Source organism: Aegilops tauschii, chromosome 7, assembly GCF_002575655.3.
Source record: "Aegilops tauschii subsp. strangulata cultivar AL8/78 chromosome 7, Aet v6.0, whole genome shotgun sequence".
Lineage (NCBI taxonomy): Eukaryota > Viridiplantae > Streptophyta > Magnoliopsida > Poales > Poaceae > Aegilops > Aegilops tauschii.
This window is the reverse complement of record NC_053041.3, coordinates 418196197-418223450: the sequence shown is the minus strand read 5'-3', so window position 1 is coordinate 418223450 and position 27254 is coordinate 418196197. Positions and strand designations below refer to the sequence as shown.

The 27254-nt window shown below is 47.9% G+C and overlaps 3 protein-coding genes, 1 long non-coding RNA gene and 1 other non-coding gene across 11 annotated transcripts; 4 read left to right on the top strand and 1 right to left on the bottom strand.

Annotated features, from left to right (window-relative positions):
* Window positions 1–1918: 1918 nt before the first annotated feature.
* On the top strand, window positions 1919–5119 carry LOC141027220 (uncharacterized). Its single transcript, XM_073504202.1, has 2 exons — window positions 1919–3110; window positions 4395–5119. Exons 1-2 carry the CDS (start codon window positions 1919–1921, stop codon window positions 5117–5119), a joined length of 1917 nt encoding a protein of 638 aa, XP_073360303.1.
* Window positions 5120–7149: 2030 nt separating this feature from the next.
* On the top strand, window positions 7150–11638 carry LOC109761627 (GDP-mannose transporter GONST1). Of its 5 annotated transcripts, none has more exons than XR_002232557.4 (12): window positions 7150–7425; window positions 8193–8264; window positions 8417–8642; window positions 8754–8893; window positions 9453–9582; window positions 9782–9880; window positions 10051–10205; window positions 10547–10663; window positions 10729–10826; window positions 10929–11012; window positions 11093–11137; window positions 11253–11638. XR_002232557.4 is itself a non-coding variant. In XM_020320442.4 (11 exons), exons 1-10 carry the CDS (start codon window positions 7415–7417, stop codon window positions 10985–10987), a joined length of 1107 nt encoding a protein of 368 aa, XP_020176031.1. In that variant the 5' UTR covers window positions 7150–7414; the 3' UTR covers window positions 10988–11012; window positions 11093–11638. The 5 variants fall into 5 exon arrangements, 2 of the variants coding, with proteins under 2 accessions (XP_020176031.1, XP_020176045.1); XR_012189079.1 differs by having other exon boundaries at window positions 8193–8268; XR_002232556.4 differs by having other exon boundaries at window positions 10929–11137; window positions 11253–11560.
* Window positions 11639–13792: 2154 nt separating this feature from the next.
* Window positions 13793–13865, top strand: TRNAF-GAA (transfer RNA phenylalanine (anticodon GAA)). The gene has a single exon. It is a non-coding gene; the product is annotated as a tRNA-Phe (tRNA).
* Window positions 13866–17904: 4039 nt separating this feature from the next.
* On the top strand, window positions 17905–20054 carry LOC109761772 (uncharacterized). Of its 3 annotated transcripts, XR_012190348.1 has the most exons (5): window positions 17905–18483; window positions 18571–18828; window positions 19069–19385; window positions 19481–19561; window positions 19648–20054. It is a non-coding gene; the product is annotated as an uncharacterized lncRNA (long non-coding RNA). The 3 variants fall into 3 exon arrangements; XR_002232582.4 differs by having other exon boundaries at window positions 17907–18483; window positions 18597–19385; XR_006666890.2 differs by having other exon boundaries at window positions 17908–18483; window positions 18602–19385.
* A 2938-nt stretch (window positions 20055–22992) lies between these two features.
* LOC109761618 (probable polygalacturonase) lies at window positions 22993–26408 on the bottom strand. Its single transcript, XM_020320431.4, has 5 exons — window positions 25907–26408; window positions 24659–24779; window positions 24241–24415; window positions 24059–24129; window positions 22993–23859 (listed from the first exon to the last, which is right to left on the bottom strand). The coding sequence occupies exons 1-5, from the start codon at window positions 26357–26359 to the stop codon at window positions 23222–23224; spliced, it is 1458 nt and encodes a 485-aa protein (XP_020176020.1). The 5' UTR covers window positions 26360–26408; the 3' UTR covers window positions 22993–23221.
* Window positions 26409–27254: the final 846 nt, after the last annotated feature.

The following is a 27254-nucleotide window of genomic DNA, read 5'->3' as shown; positions in this document are numbered from 1 at the left end:
TAACTGTTGGCTATGGGTCGGTCAATTAGTAAGTGATTATTTGATATGTTTAGTCTATTTATGTGTGTTGCTTCTTGTTGCTTATTTACGTTTGTGGTAATTTAGTGATTGGAGACGTTCAATCCATTGGTGTAATTGGAGACGTTCAACTCTTAGGCTAGACATGAAGTTGATAGATGGTTGTGGAAACGGAGAGACCTGCAACGTGACAGGTGCAGGCATCTTAAGGGGAACACAATTGTTCTAGGAGCACGATTGTCCATAGAACTTAATGCCTTCGTCCGGTCCTCATGACCACGAGGACCTTAATATCTTTACATTAGCCACCGCAGGTATGGTACAAGAAGTAGGATGAATGAGTTATCTCAATAAAACACGTCTTGAGGGATAACATTATGCGAGGGACCGCCCACCATCCGTAGATGATCGTATCCTACAATGCAGATACTGACTTAGCCATCACGTGGTATAGTTGTAAAGCTTAACTCTGTTTTGTGCTCGTACTTAACGAGAACGTACCTACATATTAGCAATCTCATCTAAAACATCACATACTTCACTAAGTTTATTTCCCTTGTTTAGTTTAGCATTTAATTTTCTTTTGTTCTAGTACTTAGTTCTCCCTTTTATTGTCCTTAGCAACCTACTTAAGTGAACTATTTCCAAACTTTGGTTTGGATGTGAGCGGGGTTGTGTTAAGTGACAACACAGCTACGGGGATTGTGGTGCCATCCTATACGTTCGCAATGGGATGGACAAACCTTACTTATCGCGAAATTACTACATAGCCATGTGCACTTACAGGTCATCAGCGGTGCTGCTCTGAGCAACAACCAACATCATGTTTTTTTCTACGTGCTTGAACCGGCATCTCATCCTATTATAATCGGTGTCGCGTTTTGCTACATCACACCAAACGTCCATAGGTATGTGCTTGAACGGCGACCAAATTTGTTGGAACCGACGGCCAAATTTGCTCGAACTGGCTACAAAATTTGTTGTGCACCCGACGTCACCCCGTGAATCCCTCCAGCGATGTTCCTACAACCGAGTTCCTGAATTGTTGGAACCGGCGAACGGCGATGCTGCAATCGGAGAGTGAGAATGCTACAAACAACGATGTCCATGCATCCCCGTCGGCGACATTTTGCTGCAACCCAGCGACATCGATGTCGTCAGTGTTACCACCGTGTATTACAGGAGCTACAACCAAGCATCGACGTTGCTACAACTGTGCACACGAGAGTTGCAACCATCGACACCTTCATCGGAAAATGCTACAACCACGTTAGGCACAAGGTACAACCATACGTGCACAAAGCTACAACCGTTGGCGTTTGCTACAATCTTGTACGCCGGAGCTGCAACCACTTGATGGCGACGGGTGACGCTGGGGACTGCTGCCGACCGGCGGGCCATGGTTTTTGCTGGAACCACCGGGTTTGTTTCATTGACAATGACCACGGCGAGCCGCTTCTCTTTTATTTTTATTTTGCTGCAACCTGCCCCTATGTGTAAAGTAGGGTCTAGTATATTGTCCTTGTACACGTATTCGTATACGTATATAATTGTAATTGTGATCATCTATATATTGAGACGTGAGGCTGGATGTCAACCACCCACGCAAAACCCTAAACCCTATGTTTAACTTGGTATCAGCCAGGTCGGGTCGCCGCCGCCCGACCCCATCTTCCGCGTCGCCGCTGCTGCTTGCTAGCTAGCTTCCGCGTTGCCGCCGCTGCTCTTGCTAGCTAGCTACGCTCATACGCAGGAACCATCCAGCTGCTTGCTAGCTAGCTAGCTAGCTTTGCCCGTACGCGGTCGCCGCTTCCGATTGCTGCCACTGCTTCCTTTCGCTGCCGCCGCCGCGTCTTGCTCCGTTGCCGCCGCGCGCTGTCCCATCCGCGCCGCCGCTGCGATGTCGTCTGTCACTCTGTCCGACGCCCAAACTGCCGGCGCCATCGTCTCTTCCCCCGTCGCCTCGATCCCCACCGCGCTCGTCGTCCCGACGATCTCCGTACGCCTCGGTCGTCACAACTTCATGCTCTGGGGGGGCATCACTAGCACCGTTCTTGCCGGTGCCAACCTCCACGGACACCTCGATGGCACCAAGGCGGCACCGGCCAAAACACTCGTTGTCGGCACCGGCGACGCTGCTACCACCGTCGCCAACCCGGAGTACCACCAATGGTGGGTTCAAGATCAGCGCGTCAAGGGGCTTCTTCTCACCTCCATGGATGAGGATATTGCATGCCAACTCATTGGCTGCGAGTCGGCGCATGCGGTATGGACAGCCGTCGCCGCCATGTTCGGCGCCCAGAGCCGCGCCAATGTCCGCCACATCCGGCGGCAACTTCAGTCGCTGAGGAAGGACGATATGTCTGTCGCGGAATACATGCACAAGATGAAGGCCCTGGCCGACACTATGGCCGCCGCCGGCTCTCCGATCCGCGATGATGAGCTTATCGATCACATCCTCACCGGCCTCGGCTCCGCCTACAACTCCATCGCCGCCTCCTTGGGCGTGAGTAATGCACCCATGCCCTACTCCAGTTTTTACTCATTGGTTCTGTCCTTCGAGGCGCTGCAGGCACAACAGAGTGTGGTGGAGGGGTGGTCTCCCTCCGCGAATGTCGTGACCCGTTCGGGTTCGTACGGCACGGGCGGACGCGCGCCCTACTCCGATCCCTATCCCTCCCATGGTGGGGGGCGCCCGGCTGATGGACATGGCCAGCCAGGGCAGAACCGCCAGGGCGGTAATGGCGGCAACACCGGCGGCCGTGACCGCAACGCTGGTTATGCCGGCAATGGCCGGCAAGGTGGAGGAGGCAACACCGGCAACAACAACGGCGGAGGAGGTTGGCGTCGCAACCGCTGGCGTCCCCGGTGCCAAATTTGCAAGAACTGGGGCCATGAAGCCGACGACTGCCGCAAGTGCTATGATCAGGATCACAACTCCCGCTCCGCAAACTCGGCCTCCACCAACACTGTCGACTTCCCTTGGGTGCTGGATACCGGGGCGACGGATCACTTGACCAATGATGTTGAGCGCCTCCAGGTTCATGAGCGCTATGACGGCAAGGATCAGGTTCAGGTGGCCAATGGTGCAGGTTTGTCTATTTCACACATTGGTCATTCGCGTTTACCCGGTTCATCTCTTCAACTGCGTAACATCCTTCATGTTCCACACATCAGCCAACATCTTCTCTCTGTTTATCGTCTTCTTTGTGATAATGACATCTTTGTTGAATTTCACCGTCGTTTTTTCCTTGTTAAGGACAAAGCAACCAGGCGCGTCATCCTTCACGGTAGAAGTTACGGGGGGGTCTATCCGGTCCCCTTTGCTCGTGCGTCATCTTCATCGTCTCGCCGTGCCTCCTCCGGTGTTCGAGTTTCGTCGTCGCAATGGCATCAACGTCTTGGTCATCCTGCAAATAATGTGGTCACTTCCATTGTTCGGAGTCATGACCTTCCGTGTTCTAGTTCAAATAATTCATCGTTAGTTTGTGATGCCTGTCAGCGTGCTAAGAGTCATCAACTCCCTTATTCTACTTCGTTTCATATCACTACTGTACCTCTTGAATTAATACATTTAGATGTTTGGGGTCCCGCTCTTGCTTCGTCGGGAGGGTACAAGTATTATGTTAGTTTTATTGATGACTACACGTGCTTCACCTGGATTTATTTGCTTAAACACAAGTCTGATGTTGAGCAAGTTTTCTACAACTTCCAGGCTCATGTCGAACGCCTTCTGGATTATAAAATCAAGGCCGTTCAGTCCGACTGGGGTGGTGAATACCACAAACTCCATCGCTACTTTCAACGCACGGGCATCTCTCACCGAGTGTCATGTCCACATACCTCTCAGCAGAACGGTATTGCCGAGCGCAAACACCGACATTTGGTTGAGACCGGTCTTGCCTTGCTAGCGCACTCCTCTCTTCCACTTCGGTTTTGGGATGAGGCTTTTCTTACGGCATGTTACCTCATCAACCGTATGCCCACTCCGGTTCTCAACAAGGACACACCTCTGTTCCGTCTGTTTCATGTTCAGCCCAACTACTCCTCCCTTCGGATTTTTGGGTGTGCTTGCTGGCCTAGTCTCCGCAAGTACAATGCTCACAAGCTTGAGTTTCGGTCCAAGATGTGTGTTTTCCTTGGCTATAGTCCTTTGCATAAGGGCTATAGGTGTCTTGACCGTACCTCTGGTCGGATATACATCTCTCGTGATGTTGTTTTCGACGAGACTGTGTTCCCTTACTCTCAACCTGGCGCTTCGGTTGATCCTGCTTCTCTTGAACATGCACTCACTTTTCCCTCCGATGAACCGGTTCCGGATGTCCATGTGCGTAAATATGACCTGTCCTATTTGTCACCTAACTTGTCTTTTGCAGGTGATATTGCTTTGAGTCCCCCCCAGGTACATGTTGCTGCTCCGACGCCTCCTGATGCGCCCGACGTACATGTCCCGCCCCCCGAGGCAGGCGCGACCGCGGACGCGGCTGGGTCGCCACCCTCGCCCGGCACGGCTGGGTCGCCACCCTCGCCCGGTCCGTCGCCCGGGCCGCCATCCTCGCCTGGGTCGGACACCATCGTCTCTCGGCCCGTGTCGCCCCTTGCTGAGGTTCCCTCAGCCGCGACACCCTCGGCCGAGCCCTCGTCGCCGTCGCCTTCTCCTACCGGCGATGCCGCTCTGGCGCATGCTATGGTTACACGCCATCGTGATCATACGCGCAAGGAGAAGTCTTACACTGATGGCACGGTTCGGTATGACTCTCGCCGCCGTGCCTTCTTCGCCGCGCCGGTTTCCCATCGTGATGCTCTGGGTGAACCTGTCTGGCGTGCCGCCATGTCCGAGGAGTTTTCTGCTCTCCGTCACACTAACACCTGGGTGTTGGTGCCTCGGCCACCTGGTGTTAATATTGTGAGCTGCAAGTGGATTTTCAAAACCAAGCATCGCCCGGATGGGTCTGTTGATAAGCACAAAGCTCGTCTTGTTGCTCGCGGTTTCACTCAACAGCATGGGATTGACTACGGAGATACGTTTAGCCCGGTGGTGAAGCCTGCCATGGTTCGCTTGGTTCTGTCTCTTGCTGTGTCTCGTGGTTGGAGCCTCTGACAGATTGATGTGAGCAATGCCTTTCTACATGGGTTCTTGGCCAAAGATGTGTACATGCAGCAGCCACCTGGGTTCGAGGATGCCACTTATCCCTCTCATGTCTGCAAACTTCAGCGGTCTATTTATGGTCTCAAGCAGTCGCCTCGTGCCTGATATGCTTGTTTGAGTCAGCGCCTTTCGCTGCTCGGTTTTGTTGCCTCCAGATCAGATGCATCTCTCTTCATCTTCTCCCAGGGTAAAATACAGATATACATGCTGGTGTACGTAGATGATATTATGATTGCTGGCTCTACCCCCGCCGTGGTGGATCGTCTTGTGCAGTCATTGTCTGCTAGCTTTCCCAACAAAGGTTTGGGTCGCCTCAAGTACTTTCTTGGTTTGGAAGCGTCCTTTCATTCAGGGGGCATGACCTTGACGCAGAAAAAGTATGCTTTGGATCTTCTTCATCGCGTTAACATGGAGAACTGCAAGGCCACTTCCACTCCGGTTGCTACTTCCGAGAGTCTCTCACGTCATAGTGGTGCACTACTGGGTAGAGCTGACTCCTTTCGGTATCGCAGTGTGGTTGGAGCACTTCAGTATTTGACCCTCACTCGTCCTGATATCTCCTTCGCAGTGAACAAAGTGTGTCAGTTCCTGTCTCAGCCAACGGAGGATCATTGGGAAGCAGTCAAGCGTATTCTGAGATATGTCAAAGGTACGCTAGACATGGGACTACGGATTCGTAAGTCTAGATTTACCGGAGTGAGTATATTTACCGATGCAGACTGGGCAGGCTGTGTTGATGATAGGCGCTCCACTGGTGGTTTTGCTATATTTGTTGGACCTAACCTTGTATCTTGGAGCTCGAAGAAGCAACCCACAGTCTCGAGATCAAGCACCGAGGCAGAATATAAGGCATTGGCCAATGGCGCGGCTGAAGCCATTTGGATAGACTCAGTTCTCACAGAACTTGGAGTCCCACGGCAGCGCACTCCTATATTATGGTGTGATAACTTAGGGGCAACTTACCTGACGGCGAATCCAGTGTTTCATGCTCGGACCAAACACATTGAGATTGATTTCCATTTTGTGAGAGAACGAGTAGCTGCTTGTGAACTGGAAGTCAGGTTTATTTCTACAGATGATCAGTTAGCGGATGTATTTACTAAACCCGCTACTAGACAGATGCTAGACCGTTTTAGAACCAATCTAAATCTTGTATGTAGTTCAGATTGAGGGGGCATGTAAAGTAGGGTCTAGTATATTGTCCTTATACACGTATACGTATACGTATGTAATTGTAATTGTGATCATCTATATATTAAGACGTGAGGCTGGATGTCAACCACCCACGCAAAACCCTAAACCCTGTGTTTAACTCTATGCTATGAGCTGTGAGCCAACCGGCGACAGGAGAAGGCGGGTTGCTAGCGAGCACAAGGACGAGCGCAGGCGGCGCGAGTGGAAGGCGAGCGCGGCGACGAGGGGGAGCTGCGCGAGATGGAGATGCGTGAGTAGGAGGAAGGTCTCCGGGGGAACCGTTCTTTTGCTAAATCCAATGGCCGTGGCTACTGGCATCCGGCGCCTAGGCCGATCACGCGCTATAGTGCTGGCCTATGAACAACACAGTTTTAAAAGACTTTCTTCTAGCCGGCCCTCCTCAACGCCCATATTTTCCGCCGCCACTGCTCCTCAGCCGACCCAAATGAAACTTTGTCAATCTTTCGTTCGTTAAGCACTGTTCGTCTGTAAGAAACAGATGTGACCTCATAAAACCATTTTTCTGCCCTGTTCCTGGCTCTCCTCTGCAATGAACGGACGGTCACACTCGCACGAAACACGCCACCTCACTTTGCTCAATCCACGAAAACTTTGCACGCCCAAAATAAAAGGGGAAACAAATACCAGACGCAACATCCGCAGCACAGCGCAACCACTGCCGCGAGCTCGGTTGCCTTCCTTCCCAGTCACTGAAGCATGGACCAGCGCGCAAGCGGGACCCGGTACTCAGCGACGAGACGGCCGATGCCGCAGCGCGCCGAGGAGTAAAAGCAGTAGCCGCAGGGGCGCAAAGCCAAGCTGTGTCAGCTGTATTGACTCGGCGGGGGCCCACCGGTCAGCCTGCGAACGTTCCTTCTTCCGCCGGATATTTTAAAAGCCAAGCAGCTCCCTTCCGTTACTTTCCGAGTCGCCGCCGCTTCCAGCTCCTCCGCCGCGCTACACCGTCGAGCTCCTCGCCGGCACAGTCCCGCCACCGTCTCCGTGGGCCACGAGGGAGCCGCTCGGTTTCCCCAGGGACCCTGCTCCGGCGCCATGGCTTCCAGGTGAGCTCCCGGTCGGCCTCTCTCGTTCTCCCAACTTCCACGTGCGTCCCTCTCCCGCACCAGTTGGCTCACCTGAGCTCCGATGATCCCTTCGGGTACGGCGGTTGAGATTTCACGCCGGGTTAGTTGTGCCTTGCTTCCGATTAGGAGCCGTAGTGCTTAGGTTGGGCTGCTCAAAGGTTCGCTTGGTTTCCAGAACTTGCGATTCGATTCCTGAAGCGCCAAATTGTTAATCGGATTCTTCCTTGTATATTTCTGTTGATTAGCTCAACTTCAGGTTACTTCTGAAGCGTACAGGCATGCGAAACCTCATTTCAGTTCGTTGCAGTTTGGCTTTTAGCCCCTCCAAGCTCCAAATAAATAGGAATTACTTGCAGAGCGTACTAGGTTGACGACTTATGTACTGCTCAGTACAGTCCTGTCGAATTATATTCAATACTAGTACCATTGGCTGGAGTTTTGCTGCAGGTACAGTACGAGTCCTGAAGCTAACTATAACCCGCAAAAAAAAAACTATAACTGGAAAACCCCACCGAAATTGATCAATTTAGCCTTATTTTAACTAGGGGAGCATGGTGACTCTTTAGGAGAATGCAAATGCTTATAGTTATCCTCTAGTATGATGCGTTTGAAGTGCCATTGGTTTAATACACATGCTTGGTCCATGGGTTCAGATTTTAATTTAAGATGCTTCACAAGATATAAGCAGCGAAAATTGATTTAATAATTGGATTACTGTTGATTGGAAGAGTTCCATTATCTTGCAGAAACCCTCCGCTAGTCACTCATGTTGATCCCGACGCCCCTCCTGGGAGAAAAGCACCAGACATTGGCAACAGGCATGTAAGCTTCCCTTGATCAGTAGTGTCTTAAAAAAATAAAATAATCTGAAAACATCTTCTGAACCTTATTCTCGTCAATGGATGTCTTGGAAGCAATCATCATGCAAGCTAACACAACCCGTTGTATTTCTGGCTCATATATTCTCCAGATCTACGATGGGAACTTCCTGTGTTGATGACACAGACCTGGAAGATGTTAAGGCCTCAAAAGATAGAGATATGCCTTCACACTTACTCATGCTCCCAAACATTCAGAATCAGTCCCTTCTGTCTGGTTTTGCTTACTGCATAGCATCCTGCAGCATGATTTTAGTTAACAAGTTTGTGCTGTCTGGCTATGGTTTCAACGCTGGAATATTCCTGATGATTTACCAGGTAATTTTATATTACTGACTGTATACTTCTCATGCAATTGTGTTTTCCTTCTGCGTTGTATCTATGATGGTTGGGTGACATTGATAGTGTCTTCATCACGTTTTACTGCAGAACATTGTATCAGTGACCATAGTTTCTGCACTGTCCCTCTCTGGTGTTATCCCAACTGAACCATTAACATGGAAGTTAATCAAAGTTTGGTTGCCTGTGAACATTATATTTGTCGGGATGCTAATCACAAGCATGTTTAGGTATGTGTCAGATCTTCATATTATTTAGCTGAGCGCTATTTTCTGTGCATATAGTTAGTCTGTACTTGTATCCAATTTGGTACCAGAATATGGACTCCTTTACTGAATTTAAGCACTTAATTATTTTTATTGTTAAATATTCTTTCAGTTGATAAAATATGAAAACCACACTTTATTTCTTCGTTTCACTCTCACATGTCAGAACTATGTGTAAGGAACACCCCCCTTAATCAGTGTTCATGCTTAAGTTTTGACAGCTCATAAAGTTCATTTAGGGAGAAAATGTTTTTTTCTGCTGACATTTGGTGGGTATTAAAATTTGTGATGAATATTTGTTGCAGCTCGTCTGCTCTTGTTGTGTTCATGGTCAATTAGTTCGATAAGATAATGATAAACCTGAGTCAGTCTCTAGGCTTTCAGAACATTTTGAGTTGAGTTTTTCAAAATGAGCTGTGAAGAAATTGCTCTTCAACTTGTAATAACGATGCATCAGACTGAAGTTCGTAGTCTTTCTTAAAATATATTTCCTGTACCTTTTAATATTTTCTGTATCTTTCAGTTTGAAGTACATCAATGTTGCGATGTTGACTATCTTGAAGAATGTGGCAAATGTTCTTACTGCTTCTGGGGAAACCTACTTCTTTAAGAAGCAACACGATCGACAAGTTTGGATTTCTCTTATGTTGATGGTATGACTAGAATGTCAATATTAGAAGTTACGCATGTTTAAGTATGACTAGAATGCCTGAGGGGCTTATATTCTTCTTCAGTTGCTGAATAATTGCACGTAGTTGATTTGTTACCTTATATATAATCATAGGTGTTCTTGATACGGTGACTTGAAATAACAGTGTACCGAAGACCTGACTCACCCTTATGTTTCTGTAGATAATCTCAGCAATTGCAGGAGGAATAACGGATCTCTCATTTCATGCAGTCGGCTATACATGGCAGATCTTAAATTGTTTTCTGACAGCATCGTATTCGGTATTCTTCTTGATGCCACTGAATCTCCTGAAAACTGAAAACTGTTTCTCCTCCCAAATGTTTTAGATTCTTATCTCCAGTCCCATAGATTGACACTAGTTTATGGGACAAATATCTTCAGTTCTGAGCTCCCTCCATATAAATTTGAACAAATGAACTGTTTTTTCCAGCTTACACTGCGGCATGTAATGGACAGTGCGAAGCAGGCCACCAAGTCTGGGAATTTGAATGAGCTTTCGATGGTTTTGCTGAACAACGTTCTTTCACTACCATTGGGAATTATCCTCGTGCTTGGTTTTAATGAAGTTGAGTACCTGTTGGAAACGTAAGCCCGTGATTTAAACTTCATTCGCTCACTTGTTCTAGCACGAACCTAATGAAAGTAGATATAAATTGTGTTACCTCCATCTGTGTAGTGTAACAAGAGACCATTCGTCCTGAAAAATTTCCTTTCATGTCCTACCAAGATGCAACTAATCCTTTTTTTTTTGCAAAAGAGGATGCAACTAATCCTTCTATTTTATTTTATTTTTGCAAAAGAGGATGCAACTAATCATTTTTTTTGCAAAAGAGGATGCAACTAATCCAATCACATCTGCTGGGAAAAAAATTAACTATGATTGCAAATATTATACTCTTCAGTCCTATGACAAAGTGATTTTGCAGGCCTCTTCTGAGGATGCCTATGTTTTGGCTAGTCATCACTGCAAGCGGAGTTTTGGGGCTTGCTATCAGCTTTACTTCCATGTGGTTTCTTCGTCAGACAAGCGCAACAACTTATAGGTACCAAATGATGGACGCACTTCACTCTTGGTGAGCTTCTAACGCCGACATTGCTCCTGTTACAGCCTTGTGGGGTCTCTCAACAAGATCCCGCTCTCTATCGCCGGGATCCTGCTCTTCAAAGTCCGCACAAGCATGGAGAACTCCATAAGTATACTGCTTGGTAGGTTTTGCCTATGCTGATACCAAACATATATTACCTCTGGGCTGACACATACCACACTTCATCGCTAACAAAAAGAATAATGTACCGTCGATCTTGCAGGTCTATTAGCAGGGGTGTTTTTCGCCAGGGCGAAATTGCGCAACAACTCCCAGTCCTAAGCTGTCGGCCAAGCTGTATATATAGGTGCTAGAAGAGTGCAGTATTATGCTGATCACCAAAAGCAAGATGCTCCCTCTAATTACACTCTGGGAAAATTTGTGCAGGTGCGAGGTTCTTTCCCAGTTGGCAAAGGAGGGAGACAACATCATGTTAGTTAGCCTGGGGCTCATGTTTTCCTTTTCTTTTCTTCTGGGCGACGACCTGAACCCTGCTGTTGCTCGAATGGTGGTGGTATACGTCTTAATTGTTGCATGTATGATACAGTCATGCAGATAGGTACTGCTCAAATCCCTGGTGGTGGTGGTGGGTGGGTTGATGCACTCCAATGTGTATATGTCTATATGAGAAGTGCACCAGCTCTGAGTACTGCAATCTGCAGTGGCAAAGCCCTTTGATCCTCTGCATCATAGAAAACCTTAACCAACGCATGTTTGATTGCACCATGATGGACAAAACATAGCACTGCATATATTTTTTTCTAAGGAGATAACTTATGTTTTTTTTAGTCTGTCGACTAAACATGGCCACAAATTGTGGTCTACGTCGGCGGCACGATATGAAAACACTAGTGTTCACCTGACGTGTGAAATTGACATTTTTCCAAGTTCAAGAGCTGGAACTCGACTTTTAAATAGTTCATTCGGATTAAATGTGCATTTGTGTTGACATTCAATGTTAAAATTTATGATGATTATTCATCGGCTCTGGCTCTACTCAGGGTCGATTAGTTAGTTTGGACATCAGACCTTTGAAGAAATTGGTACTCACCTGGCAATACGGGAGCATTCCAACCCTAGCCGCCGCCGGGGCCTAAATCATCTTACTCCCTTCCTTCCGCCGCCGCGGCCTGTGCCAGGAGACCGCTGGCGGTGGCGGGGGTCCTTCCTCTCTCCCGCGTCTCAGGGTGGCGGGGCGCCAACGCGCATGGAGGTGCGGCCGATTTAGAAGGGCGGTGATGGCTTCGACGACGGCGGCGGTGGTCGGCCCTGCCTCGGGCCACGGGCGGCTTCCTGCAGCGGCTGGCCTGGATTGGGCGGCGGCGCGTCATCGGGCTTTAGATCGACGACGGCGGCGGTGGTCGGCCCTGCCTCGGGCCACGGGCGGCTTCCTGCAGCGGCTGGCCTGGATTGGGCGGCGGCGCGTCATCGGGCTTTAGATCGACGACGGCGTCGAGGGCCTGGTGGACTGCTCAACGGCACCTCTGGCATATCTGTTTTGGCCGGTGTAGCCAGCGGTGATGATCATCTTCTTCGTCGGAGGTGGCCGGCCAAAGGCTGGGTGTTTGGATCTCGAGATCCATCATCTAGTCCCGGCTGCGAGTTGGGGAGACATGGTTGCCAGTGAAAACCGAGCCGGCGACAGGCGATGGCGGCGTTGTACGCCGTTACCTTGATGAAGGCATCGTCGTGTAACTACTGTCGACCCACTCGTGCTGCTCCGGGGGAAACCTAGGATCTGGTGTTCCAGATCGGACGATGGCGGCATTGCGGTGTCGTTTCTTTCTTGGGAGCATCGTTTGTGGAGCAGCACTGGAAGTCAGAGGCAGGAGGTGGAGCGTTTTCGTCTTGCACGGAGCTTCGGTGGAGATGTCAAGGCATGCCTGACCGACAGGTGCTACACTTTGTCATGCCTGGTCGGCAGGTTCTACGCACGACAGATCTTCCAAAGACTTCAAGCAGTGTCGGCTGGTGGTGCTTAGCGGCATGATGCTGAGGTGTATCGGTGGCGACCGCGACATGCTCAGTTGTTCGCGCGCAGGGAGGTGGTGCCGTTGGGCGCCGTGGTGGCGTCGACGACAGCTAGACCAAGCAAGGTTGATGTGTCAGTACATCTCGGAAGATGGAGCGGTGGCAGTTGGTGGCGGCGGCCTCTGAGAGCGCGCCGGACCAGTGTGTGCCCTAGACCCGGCAAGTGGCTAGGTTGGGGCCTCAGGTCTTAGATGTTAGACTTGGCTGCGAGTCTGTGGTATTAGGCCCAGACTATCAACATCCCTTCATCAACTGGATATGAGTAGCGACAGATGTTGCCTAGACGGTGGCTTCAGACTTACTATTGTATTTCTTTGTAAGGTCTTTTGTGAATAATTAATAAGGTGGCTGCATGCATCACCCGGATGCAGAGGCCGGGGGTCTTCCTCCTTGAAAAAGAAATACGGAGCATTCCATAAAATTTGTTTTCCACACTTAATATTTTTGTACCTGAGTACTGAAGAATGCCACCAGTGTTCTTACTGCTTCTTGGGTAAATTACTTCCTTGAGAAGGAGCATGATAGACAAGTACAGATTGTTCCCATGTTATGATAGACAATGGATCTTCCTCTTGGTGTGACGTTCTGCAAGACATTTTAACTTGCTCGTTTTTCTTCGATGTTAGCCTGAGAGAGAACCGAGGAAGTTTTCGCTACACCTTGTGAAGAGTTTAGGAACAACGGATCTCAACCTTGGTGTGGTCTTCCCTGAGAGTTATTGTAAAGAACTTGCAACTATTTTCCTGACTTGTGATGGGATGTCTGTATTTGTATTTAGAGAAGGGTAAGTGATAGAACCTACAGTTAGATTCAACGATTAGATTTGCATCCTTTTGTTCATCCAAATGTCTAGAGTGTACAAGATAATGTTTGTGAGTTCGTATCCACTCTAAATGCGCAAAGATAATTGATCACAAAGAAGGACACACCTGATGAATTATCGCGCCATACAAAAAGGACACACTCTAAGTTTGCATCCTTCTTTCCGATATGAGCTTTCACAGTTGGTATGCTCAAACTATGATAAAAGGTAAATACGTGGGGAAACGAACAATAGCGGGGATAGCTCAGTTGGGAGAGCGTCAGACTGAAGATCTGAAGGTCGCGTGTTCGATCCACGCTCACCGCATGGGGTTTTTTAATTTTTTGGATTGCGACTTTTTTTTTGCAACGAGCCGGTTTTTTTTTTGCGGGAAAGGAACTTTCATTGATCAAGCATCGTGATTACAAATCCGAGTCAACTATGCTAGCTATCTCTATAGGGGAGTTACGAAGCCAGCAGGCAGTACGGTTGTTGCGAGCGACCTATAGACACAAGGGTATGACTCCACACTCGCTAGACTAATGTTCCTTTCGTGAGCCAGAAGCCGCCTGATCTCACTAACCCGATAAGCATACCTTGACCGATCCACCTCCTTGGATTGCACCATTTGTAACAGTTCGGTGCAGTCGGATTCCACAATCAGCGGCAAGTCTGACCAGTGGAGTGCAAGCCTGAGTCCTTCATCCATGGCTGTCATCTCAGCCTCCAAGGAATCACAACAGTTGGAGATCACTCGTGTTGCAGCAAAGATAACTGCTCCATTATGATCACGCAAAATCATACCAGCCCCCGCCGTGCCGTCTTCCTTCACAAAAGAACCATCAATGTTTAATTTAGCATGGTCCAAATCTGGAGGTTCCCACCGTGGTTTAGCTGTAACTTCATTTGTGCTCGTTGGCTTGCTTCCAGAAAAATGTTTAATAAGCACTTTGATTCACTGATATGATATCTCCAAGCACCGGCTTCAGTCTGTTTGCAAGGCACTTTGCGATTACTTTATACAGAACACGGGCTGATAGGCCTGAACTCCTTTATGTTCTCATGCCCAAATTTAGCACTACTACTTCATTGAATTCTCGTTAGGCTGGGCGGGCCATAGCCTGGTTTGGCCTAGCCGTAGCTCCGTCGCTGTAATCCACTTAATTTTGCTTATGGTATATTGTTTACCGTTTTAGGGAAAGTTCAAGGGCCTATTCTGGACAGTGGAAGTGGTTAGTTCCCTTTGTCCTGTTTCGGCATAGGAGACGACGACAATAGAAGGGGCGGTGGCAGCAACAACTACCTTGGTGGGTTCTTTCTCTTCATCGTCGTGCTGCTCCTGGATTACCTCAAGGAGTTTGAGAAGTACCTGCTTGCTTGAAAGCATCGTGTCGGAGGATGACGATGTGGGCTACGACACGAGCGGTGGGATGCTAGGGCTATCATCATGAGTCTCAGTAGTGTCTGGTCGATGCGTCCGATTTCTAAATGATTGTCTCCTAGTCTAGAAGTGCATCAATCAAGTGTCCTGATTTATTATGCTATGTGTCCTTGTTTTATGAACATGTATATTGGCCGACAAAAATCTCAAAATGTTATAGGACTGTGCTTGAGATGCTGAAACTTGATGCCATCTAGTATTTTTTTAATAAAGGGTGACTTTATTATCTCAGAATGTAGCATCAAGCGAATGCAAAGTATTATGAGTAACACCCGGCATCTACATAATTAGGATGCACACGGCTAAATCTAGAGGTAGGTCTGACAAAAATTCAGGAAATAAAAACCGACAAATCGGCAACAGTAGAGTCTAATAGACCAACACTATGCCTATGTCGAAGGGGGTGATGGATCGATCCGTAGGTTATGCTGCCATCCATGTTGAGAAAAAACCTCCGTAGTCACCTGCTTCAATCGTGTACACACCGCATGAACATCGGTTGGTACTCCGGCCGTTGTAGTATAGACCGCGTATGTAGCGAGTGCGTACACCGACAAATAACCTGCAGAGGAGAAGCATTCTTGTCATTAAAAACTAAATCATTTCTACATAAGGATGAAATATATGTACAACCGGGATTTTGCTCTTACATTCTCCATATGGCGATATTACTGTCATCTGTCAAGTGGCTACCGAAGATCTTGTGGGTTTCTCACCTAATGCCTATGTATTCTTTTTTTTTCGAGAGTACGCCTAGGCGTACCATATTTTTATAGAAGGCAGAAGTTGAATTACAAGACACTACGACTTGCCGCGAACAGCAAGTGTAGCAAGACTCCACACCCAAACTAATCAACAGATTAGCCATCACAACAATTACAAACACAACGCAAAGGGCCTGCCCTAAACCAATCCTCTAGCCGCGTCACAACAAATGCCGAACACCACTAAGAGCAACAACTTCAGCCGGGCTCTCTTTGCCAACGCGCTACCCACCCTTAAATGCCTAAGAGGAGACGGCAAGTAGGTAGCGGGACTCGGTCGGACCTGAACAAAGCCATCGTCTTGGGGCACCGGCAGCAGCGTACATAGCGCCCACGAAGATCACTCGGACCAGCAGCAAGCACCGGAGAACCACATCACAGAACCGCCAAGCCAAGTCTCCGTCCACAATGCTCTCAACAGAGTAACGACGTCAAGACGCCGCCATCGCCGATCCTACTACGGACCAAGGCTTTCGCCCGGAGACCACAACCCGATCAAGAGGAGGAGATGCCGACAGACTTCGGCGACGCCTCCAAGGAGAGGAACGACACCCACAGGCGTCGTCGTCGCCAGCTCCAACCAAAGTTAAGCAGGATTTTCATCCAAACCATCGCACACCTCTCACCCCTACCATCGGATTCGGCCAAACAGTCGATGCGAGGCCACACCGCCGCTGCCACATTCAAATTATAAAATAAGCCCACTTGGAGCAGTGGTTATAATTACTTGTGCTGAAAAGAGATTGTTAGGAAGCATTATGCTTAATAATCAAGCATTAGGAGAACATTTTTCCTAATCAGATGATACCTCGTGGGCTGCCACGGAATTGAATATATAGTTTCTAAAGGTTATGTAGAGTATTAATTTAGTCCTTACATTTTAAACTATGTGAGAAATTTCTGCATGAGCAAAAAAAATCTTAACATGAAAAATTGTGCATGTTAAATGAAATAACCCACTTAGAATGCACTCATGCACATGCTTGATGCATGCTAGAGAGTTCCCATGCATAGATCGAACGGATGCTAGTGGATCAAGCTAATAAATCTAATGGCTATAACAATTTTGATGATATGGAAGCACACATGTTGAGATAATTAGAAGTAGTGGAATTTACAAATATTTTTGCGTCAACTTTTTACAAATTCACAAATATTTTTTAAATCCGTGAACATTTTTGTGTGTTTACGTGAACTTCTTTAAAATTTGTGAACATTTTTTAATTCGTGTGAAATTTTCTCAAACCCATGAACTTTTCTCGTATACACGAACATTTTTTGAATCCATACATCTTTATGAATATTTTTTATTTTAATAAAACCGGTAAAACCATGAGAGGAAACCAGAAAAAAGAAAAGGAAAACGGGTGAAAGAAGGTTCTGGAAAGTTCCTAAAAATTGCCCAAAACAGAAAGGACGAAAAGAGTTAAAAACGAAGTGAAAAAACCAGAGAAAAAATAATTTAGCGAGCGGCGCGAGGCTTGTGTGGTCGCTCGTGTGCGAGCGGCGCTCTCGCTCGTGGCTGCCCGTACGCGCTGGGCCCGGCCCATGTAGCGAGCTAGCGAGGGTTCAGCGTGAGCGACGGGAGGTGTCAGCGTTGCAGGCTTGCAGCCGCGATACATAGCTCTGTCCGACGTTCCTAAGGTTTCGTCCCTTTATATCAGCCACGAATCCCGTCCCAGGGTAATCAACAAGGCGACGAGCAAGGACGAACTAGGATCATGCCTAGCGTTTACCTAGTCTTCGATGACTGGTCGCGAGGGCACAGCATCCGCGAGGTAATAATCCCGTCTTCCGGCTCTGCCATCTCAGCCCCGGCCGACGCGAAGCCCACGCCTCCGGTGTTCCTGCGCTTGGAGGCAAGGCATGGGGCGCCGCAGCACTTCGTGTCAGCCTTCGGCACCAACATCTTGGCCATGCACAGCAGGTACTACGAGGGCAACTGTTCTATGATCGGGGGCTTCACCACCATGGTCGACGTCCGCGAGCGGAGCCTCACCCTTTTCCCCGGGCAGTTTTATCCGTGTCATCCCATTTATTTCTCCGACGGCGACAAGCTGTTCTGCCTGAGCCTAGGCAGCTTCGAGATGATCGTCTGGGACCGGGACCCCCCGCTGGATTCTTCTCACGGCGGGGAGAGCCCGTGGGAACAGCTCCCGGAACCGCCGTTCGGGCGTTATGACGTCACCTCCTACGCCGTGCAGCCTCAGTCGTGGATCTTCGTCGTCAGCACCAAGATAGACGCCACTGAGGCCACCTTCGCCTTTGACATGGTGGAACTTTCGTGGAAACGACTTGGCAGCTGGGCGCTGCCCTTCGATGGCCGTGGTCACTTTGACCAGGACCTCAATGCCTTTGTCGGACTCTCCAAAGAACCGGACACCCTCGGCCAACTGGGCCAGGACGCGGAGTAACTGAGGGCGAGCTCAGATGCGCTCGATATCGAGGTCGTCGGTTAGCGCTTCCGGATCGGAGCCATTTTTTTTATACATGAGGTTGCGGTGTGCCAAAAAATGAATACTGTTGGGGAATACGTACGCGGCTGTGATGGGTGGTAGACGGCCGCCCGCCATCGGCGAGGTGAGCCGTGGATCAGAATCGACGGCGCCATCTGATCCGTGGCTCGGGAAGTTCACTTCCTGTGTACTGGTTGCAGGAGCGAGAGTTTTCTCGCCCAGCGCGTGGATCATTTGGAAGCCGAGGACTGCAGGATGGTGTTACTGATGCAGACTGTCGGCAGGTACTTGGATCTTTGCTTTTCTGGCGATGCCATCTCCATTTTTAGGCCTCTGGCTTAGCTGATGCAGAGGGCGGCTTTTTTTCCAAGTTTCATATCCACTCTGCTTGAGCTAGGGAAGACTTTGGTGCCTGCCCCTGTGGTTGTGAATGGCCCTGCGGTGACGGATTTTGAGGTGGCACATCAGGCGGAGCGCGAGGCGGCGCAACATCGGATGGAGGACAGGGGCAAAGCACAAATCTTCTCGGCGAAGGAGGCGGCAGCCGACAAAAGGAAGAGCTCGCCGCCGCCGCCGCCAGAGCTGTCAACGATGAAGATGAATCCCCAAGCGCCGGGATGGAACACGAGGTTAGTGAAGAACAAGCTGCATCCCATCCGATATTCAGGGATTTAGGAAACAAACCTAGACATGACTGAAGAAATTGTACAGTTAGAGCAAGTGCTGATTACTCACTGCATTGAGGAAATTCATGCTGTATGTGCTTGTGTTTGCAGGCTGATTGCTCTGTGCATTCAGAAAATTCATGTTTGCAGGCTGATTCCTCTCTGCATTCAGAAAATCCATGTCATATGTGCCTGTGTTTGCAGGTTGACTGCTCTCTGCATTCGTAAAATTGATGCTATATGTAGCTGTTTTGCGGGCTTAGGATTGGTGCCGCCGCTCCTAGCAGAACACCGTGCCCAGATCGTATCAGTGCGTTCGAGAAGGCAGCCAGATGCTCGTAGAGAACCTAGCTGAAAACGTGATCACACCGGTTCTTGGTCCTACTTTCAACTCTTAGGGAGAGGTGTAGAACTTCTACAATCTGTACTCATGGGAGAAGGGGTTTGGCATCTGGTATGGGAAGAGCCGGCTAAATGCCGAGAGGACAAAGTGCATCCATGAGATAGTGTGTGGGTGCTCGGTGAGTAGTAAAATTTGCTTCTAGTGGTCTCTGATCAATAATTTCAGTTTGGTTCGGGACTACTTCTAATGTTGTTAATTGATAACATGTTGCAGGGTGAAGCTGGTGTTTGAAACTTTGAATGCGGGTGTGGTCAGTTTGCTCACATGGGATTGTTACGTAGCCATGTCCCGAAGGTAGTCTGAATGTGCTACCACTGAATATATGTGAGGTATCACATAATCTAAATATGCTGAACATCTTGTTTTTTGGTTGCATTCAGGTGCTCGATTTCATCAGAATAAAAGAAATTCCACAGAAGCACATAGTTAATAGGTGGACCAGAGATGCAAGGTATATTCTGCCTGCTCACCTTACACAATATCAAAGGGACTATGCTCACAAGAATCCATTCAGTTTTACGCATTTCACTGTGTGCTTCCTTAGTATATGGGACAAAAAAATGTTTGTCGGACTAGTGTGTCCGTCATCATTTTCGACGTTGTAATTCTGAACTTTTCCTGATTCCATGTTTGATAAAACCCACTATGGTTTGTGAATCCATGTTCTCAGGATTTCCTAGGATTATGACTATCCAAGGAAAGAGTTTGACATGCTAGTACTGTTTCTGAATTTTCGTTCAAGTGTGATGCCTGCCTTGGATATTTGATGAGCGTAACTCTAAATTTATACATATTTGAATTCTTGGGTAATACTAAGTTTTCTGAATATGTAACATTGAATTTATGCAGTCTTGTAATTGTAAGTTTTCTGAATATGTAACCCTGAATTTATAGTCTTGGTGCGTGTGCACTGCTGAGCAATATGCAACAGTTCATGCAAATGCATCCATTGTGGTTCAGTCTTTCATCCTGGCTGTTGGGGGCGATTGTGTCTCTAGTGTTGCTTGTTCATTGGTGCATAATATTTAATGACAGTAACTCGGGAGGTTGCATTGCTGGTAAGTGTAAGCATGCCGCAGGTTGCGCGCTCTCGATGTTTCCATCTGATTTGAATTTCGAAATACTAGAGCATGAGAAGCAGAGGCTGTCTTACATAAACGGGAGCAGAGTATGGTGAACCAAGCCGTAGGATCAGAGCTTAAGATCAGCTGGATCTTCCGGTGTTTATGCTCCATCTGATCATGTGCAGGATACGATTGGTAGCTGCCTTAGTCCAGAATCTGGTGTCTCACGGCCCACCTCGTCCATCAAATTCCGAGCCGCTGTGGTGGAGGCGTGGGCCATCGGCCTGTTTATTAATATAAATACCTGATATATACCTGGGCCTATACGGTGTGCGTTGGCAATCTCGAGAGGAACGAATGGGGAAGATATCGAGGGCACATGTGCTCGAGCACAGAACAACACTTTCGCGGCCAACTCTACTTTTGTTATGTGCCCATCGATGGCACTAGCCCCAGGCTCTCTTCGAAACTCGGCGAGGAGAAGCTGTTCAGCCAGGATCCAGCCGAGAGGCATGTAAGTGCCATCCTCGTGTACATAGGAACGGGCGAGAGCGAACCCAGCAAATTCTGCCTCGTACAGCGCGTCTTCATTGAGGGCGACAACACCAAGGTTGAGGGCGACAGCAGCGCTGACCAGGAGCTCAAGATTGAGGGTGACAGCGCTGGTGAGGAGCTCAAGGAGAAGGGACGCTTTCTGTATCGCTTGACCACATTCTGTCTCTATCCTGACTCCATTGGAGGCCTGACGACTGGCAATAGCAGGCGGGTGCAATACTACGAAGTGCCTCAAGGAACGTCTCAGCAATTCCTCGCTGAAGATCCCGTGGCATTTGGGATGTAAAATTCTAAAATCATGTCATGAAAAGGAGTTCCTATGTCTAATTTTCACTTGGTTGTGACTGTTGCCTTTCTGTATGTTTTAGTAATGTGTACACTCATACTGTGATTCAGTTAATGTATTGCCTTCCTATGTTCTAATGTGTATGAGCTCAATGCATGTCATCACTTTTTTTTTTCTTCGGCAATGAGATTTAACTCCATACATCAAAGCTTAATAAGTTGCAAATACTCAGTGTTGCGGATGCTGCTTCAGTCGGCTGGTTCGTTCCTCCTATCAGAATGTGTGCCACTGTGGCTGGACTTTGGTGTTCTCTGAATTTATGAAAGAGGGTGGCCATGAAAGCTGTCGGATGACATAGCTTTAGACTTGAAAAGAAATAAGACGCTAGACCTCCATACATTGCAATTAAACTGTTAACATCCAAGCATTTGTTGAGTGTCTCAGAAACAAAAATCATGACAATACTTCCTCATGTAATTTTCTTCCGTCATATGGGCATGCAATGGAGTAGCAACAGTTGTTGCTAAGATGGTGGCTTCAGACTACCTGATCTACTACTTTATAAGGTCTTTGTGAATAATTAATAAAATGACTGCATGCATCGCTCAGACAGGGGGTAATCCTCCTTTTTTTTTTAAAAAATATGGGCATGCAATGCATGGAGCAATTTGTGCAGAACCGATCCCTGCAGGGAACCAATCCACATAGGGCTTTTCGCTTGTTCGGTTGACCCTCCAAGGGAAAATACATCAAACCTGAACTGTGGAAGCATCAACATATACATCAAACTTGAACTATCCCCTCATGAGCATGACTAAGTTTTAACTAGAATCACAAAAGGAAGTATCAGCATATTCACAAGTCAGACTCCTCTGGACCAGTATCAGTTCTAGAATGCTCAACATTTCATACATAAACCACCATCTTTTGGAGGTTTCAGGTAAAAAAATCGGAAGAAACATCTCTTCCTTGAGCTCGTCGGCGCTGGTCAGATCGGGTCAATATTTCATACAGAAACCACTATATATCTTCTGCTGGTTTCGAGTAAAAAATTCAGAAGAAAAATCTCTTCCTTGAGCTCGCCGGCGCCGGCCAGATCAGGTCAATATTTCATACATAAACCACTACATATCTTCTAGAGGTTTCGAGTAAAAAATTCAGAATAAAAATCTCTTCCTTGAGCTCGCCGGCGCCGGCCAGATCAGGTCAATATTTCATACATAAACCACAATATATCTTCGAGAGGTTTCGAGTCAAAAATTCAGAAGGAAAATCTCTTCCTTGAGCTTGCCAGCGCCGGCCAGATCAGGCAACGGGTCCACCCAACATCGATATGCGTCCTCCCCCGCCCGATAATGGAGTTGCCCCCCCCCCCCCCCCCCCCCCCCCGGGTCACCTTGCTCCCACTCTCCACCCCATCCCCCGTTGATCTGGACGCCGAGAGGTACTAAACATGTTTTGGGCCAGGCTCGGGATTTTCACTTCGGGCTCGGCCCGGGATATGATCAGGTTTACATTGCTACTACCTCCATGCCAAAATGTAGTGCAAATTAGTTTACTTTTCAAGTTAAACTTTGTAAATTTTGACCAAGTTTACCGAAAAATTTATCAGCATTTACAATACCATATCAATACCGCCAGGTTCATCATGAAATTTATTTTCATAGATATATCATAAATATTTGGTACTTTGCGTGTTCACATAATTTTTCTATATAGTTGGTCAAACTTCACAAAGTTTTATTTAGAACAAATCTAATATGAACTATATTTCAATATGTAGGGATGACATAAGAAGGGGAGACACGTCGGGCGACACATTTGGGAGAAAGGATAATTACCTTCTATATTTGATCAGTGAATTACCTGTGCCCATCTGCAGTGGATAAACTGACTGAAAGACCTTTGTACCCTCTAGATCTTTTACAAAACAAAGTATACAAGTCTCAATGTTGAATCTGCCTGTAAGTTCTATCCTTGTCCTTCTCTAAACACAAGTATAGACACCCCATTTCACCCATCAAAAACTTACAAGTTCTGTATAGTTGCTCAGGGAAGGCCACACCAAGAAGAAGAAGATCCATTATTCCTCAACTCTTCACAAGGTGCAGGGAAAACTTCATGCGCCTCTCCATACACAGACTCGCATTGCCACCGTATCTGACGCCTTATCGCTGTCAGGCTAACATTTCTGAAGCAGATCCCCTCGTAAACCGCACCGTGCACCGCCTCCAGCATCGGTGCGCGCTGCACATCCACACCAACAATGTCGACAATATGAATGTCACTGATCATCGGTAGCGCTGTTCGGTCATACTTGTCGTCGGAGTGGTCATTTGAACCCCGGCTGAACCTTATTGGCACCTTGACCTTCTCCATCGTCACGTTGGCAATGGTGATGTTGGTTATGTACCCGCCGCGCCCCACATCGGTTTTGAGCCTCACTGCAGAAGCCGAGTTCCATATGTGGAGGTCGCGGACAAGCACGTTTGATATCCCACCCGACATCTCGCTTCCGAAACCCACACCGGAGCATGTAGGTGTGGTGCCTGAAACCCGCTGGATGATAATGTTTGAGCTGGGTTTGCCTACAGATATCCCATACTGATCCCAACCACTCTTGACAGCAACCAGGTCATCTCCACTTTCGATATAGCAGTCCTCAATACAAACTTCTGAACTTGAGTCTGGTATTGTTCAGAAAGAGAAACTGTCATGGATAAATTTGCTCTTTGCAAAGCCAGTTTGTATTTACTACAGCAAAGATCATCATCACAAGGTATCACATATGAAGTACTGTATTACAAACGTAACTAGCCATAAATTCAAATTTTATAGTACTTAAGGTTTTGAGAGTGAACAGTCTGTCAATTTAAGTGCACAAACCTGGATCAATGCCATCAGTGTTTGGAGCATTCAGGGGAGCTAGTATAGTCAGATCCTTAATCACCACGTTTCTGAATATTAAATATTCGCTGTCAGCTTATGGTTTTAGAAGAAAGACAAATGAGGATTGTTCTCCACTAGGAAACAAAGTGATAATCACTGTATCAGCATGATGAACTAACCTGCAGTAGACCGGATGCACTGTCCAAAATGGGGAGTTACGTAGGGTGACATTGGAGATCAGGACGTTGGTTGAATTCATGAGCTCGATGAGATGACCTCTTGTGTGGTTCAAAGTCCGGTTCCACCATAGCTCCCACCACATCCTGCCCTGGCCATCTATGGTCCCATTGCTACCTGACATGGAAAAGCAGAACAATTTGCAAGTACAGTCAAAGCTAATTCTTCACATGATATACCCTACAAACTATTTCCCGACAAGTATACTCCAAACTGTTTCTCGACAAGTATGCCCCACAAACTGAAATTTGTGCTTAAATCGGCTGTTAGAGGAAGTTACTTCAGCTCTCTGGTTTGCATGAACAATTTATATTTACTTGACCAAATTTGAAAGTAGAGACTGTTAAACAGTTGCTGTACCAGTAATAACAACATCATTTAGATCTTGCCCATGTATGAGGCTAATGTGGCGCGGTCCTAATCTTTCCCTTCCGCGCCCGTAAGAAGGCAATGGCGCAATGAGAGGCCACTCTTCTGGATCCTGCACATCACAGTTCAACGCTACAATCAACACTATGCACTTCTTAAATAAATTTACACAATCAACTTTATGCAGTACTAGTACAGATTCTTCGACTACTTAAATAGGAAGTGGCATGATTAATTAATTCGACAGTCTGGGGATTGGTCCCCTTAAAGATAATCTCACCTGTTGCCATGTTGGACTTTAAAACCAGGCCATAATTGTCCTATAGAATATTAAGGTGGTGGATTATTGTAGTGCCAGTGCATATGGCAGCAATGTCAAACTCCTAGCTAACGCTCTTAATCATGCTTTCTTTCCCAACAACTTTGCACTACTAAGCCGCCACTCACATGAAAGCACTAGTAGACAGTATCCTGATATGAGGGAATCTCTTCAGCAAGTTCATCTCACATAAACTCTCCATACATACTAGTAGTAAATTAATCCTTAAAATTAGTATGCCCACTGAATTTGCATGTACCAAAAATGGAGTACTAGCTAGTGCAGAAAGCTCCAAACAAGAGATTTGTGTAACCATTTGGTGCTAGCAATATGGAGCAGATGAGACGGCACTACAAGCAAAGTACAGAGTAGAATAGTAGCATCAAGCCAGGCCAGTCCAAGCAGAAGTAAGGGCAAAGCAAAGGCACACACAGTGTGTTGCAGTTAGAACAATAACATGTGGCAAAGCTGCAGAAGTCACAGGAAGAAACCAACAACCGTTGCGAGCATGTGCAGGATTCCAACCCACAACAGCATCTTCCCCCTTTCTTTTTTTCATTGGTCAGTGACCAGTGACAGCACAAGCGTTGAAGCAAGCCTCCAATCAAACTTGAACATGGATTGAGATTCTAGTTTCTGTACTACTGGGAAGCTTAGCTATGTGCAGAAGAAAATGAAAAAGAAATCGTAGGCATGATCACTATGATTGTTCTTATCAGCAGAAAATAAATTTGCATTTAGTAGATGTGTGTATGTTTCAGTTCCGATGCTAAAAAATACTACTCCGTTCACTCAGTAGCGTCCACTATTGATTTGTAGCAAGATTTGAGAGAAGAAATAAATGTGAATTAATTAAAGGAAACAAGAACAAGAAGAGGAAGAGGAACTAGCGGACATGGATCAATGGATGGATCACGTACCTGGGAGCCGAGGATGACCGCGCCATGGTGCAGGAAGAGCGTGAAGCGGCTGGTGAGGTTGAAGCTCCCCGTGAGCCACCTCCCTGCCGGCACCTCCAGCCTGGCGCCGCCGCCGGCACCCCTCTCCTCCAGGGCAGCCACGGCGCGCCGGAACGCCGCCGTGTTGGACGTGACCCCGTCGCCAACGGCCCCGAACTCCTCCACCGACGCTGTCACCGCGCGCCTCCCCGCCGCGCCCGCGCCGCGGTAGAACCCCGCACAGCTGTCCACAGCGCCGTGGCCGGAGCCATGGCCCGCGGAAGGGGCGATCAGGGTGGCTAGCGGGGCCGCGGCGGGGAGGCGCGTGAGGGCGAGGTAGCAGGAGGCGAGCAGGACGAGGAAGACGATCAGGGGGGCCGACGGACGCGGGCACGGGCGTGTCATGGGCGCGCCCTGGACGGTGGCGTGCGCCATGAATAATGGATCATGTCACGCGGGGGAGCCGAGGCGGAAAGAAGGGATTTTTATAGGTTTCTTCCGGCGCGGTGAGTCGTTCAAGCTGGGCCAATGGTCGCCACGTGAGAGAGAGTAGTCGGGTTTCGAAAGTTTGAATTTCAAATAGTTCGTTTCAAGTTTAAATTATGTCCGTGTTCTTTTATAACAAAAATCTAGTATTTGTGTTGGGATCCACGGGTTCGATGTAATTGGAACAGTAGGGATGGACGAGGATTTGAGGCGGTTCACAAGTCACGAGTCAATAGTGGAGCGGCTGGAAGTGATGATTGGGACGTGGCTGTGTCCGTGTCCGTGTCCGTGTCCGTTTATGTGCCCATCAAGCCTGTGCGATCGTAGGGCCCGTCGTTTATTCCCTACTAATTATATGCATATGCAAGTTAACAATGACAAAATATCATTAGGAGGCTATTTTCAAATGCTTTTATGTTCTATAATTGTCGGGTGATAGGTGCGACATATGTCAACGGATGGTTTATCATTGTGGGAGCCAGTAAGACGTCGCCGGTGCCTGGAAACGGGATGAGGCGAAGACATGCACGCCGGCGAATCTTACCCAGGCTCGGGGCTCTCCGTGGAGATAACACCCCTAGTCCTGCTCTGCGGGGTTTCCGCATGATCACTAGATCAAAATGAGTAGCTACAAGTGCTCCTTGAGCCGTCGGATTCGAGGGAGAAGAAGAACAAGGCTAGCTCTCCTTTTCCTCCCTATATGGTGTGTGTAACTCTATGAGACCAACCTTTTGCATGGGTGCCCCGGGGGTTTATATAGGCCTACCCCCGGGTGTACAATTGTAATCCGGCTGGGCGCGGGTCCCAGCCGTCAGTGTCTGTGTTCGCCGGCTTCTCCGCCGGC

What these genes read in the sequence shown, in the direction of transcription:
- LOC141027220 (XM_073504202.1), top strand. Translation starts at nt 1,919, where the DNA reads ATGTCGTCTGTCACTCTGTCCGACGCCCAAACTGCCGGCGCCATCGTC. An exon ending in TCAGGTGGCCAATGGTGCAG is followed by an intron (nt 3,111 to 4,394) that starts GTTTGTCTATTT and finishes TGTCTTTTGCAG; the next exon opens with GTGATATTGCTTTGAGTCCC.
- LOC109761627 (XM_020320442.4), top strand. An exon ending in CTAATCACAAGCATGTTTAG is followed by an intron (nt 8,894 to 9,452) that starts GTATGTGTCAGA and finishes TGTATCTTTCAG; the next exon opens with TTTGAAGTACATCAATGTTG. An exon ending in GGATTTCTCTTATGTTGATG is followed by an intron (nt 9,583 to 9,781) that starts GTATGACTAGAA and finishes ATGTTTCTGTAG; the next exon opens with ATAATCTCAGCAATTGCAGG.
- LOC109761618 (XM_020320431.4), bottom strand. Translation starts at nt 26,359, where the DNA reads ATGGCGCACGCCACCGTCCAGGGCGCGCCCATGACACGCCCGTGCCCG. An exon ending in AAATGATGTTGTTATTACTG is followed by an intron (nt 24,416 to 24,658) that starts GTACAGCAACTG and finishes TTTCCATGTCAG; the next exon opens with GTAGCAATGGGACCATAGAT. An exon ending in GTGCATCCGGTCTACTGCAG is followed by an intron (nt 24,130 to 24,240) that starts GTTAGTTCATCA and finishes TTTAATATTCAG; the next exon opens with AAACGTGGTGATTAAGGATC.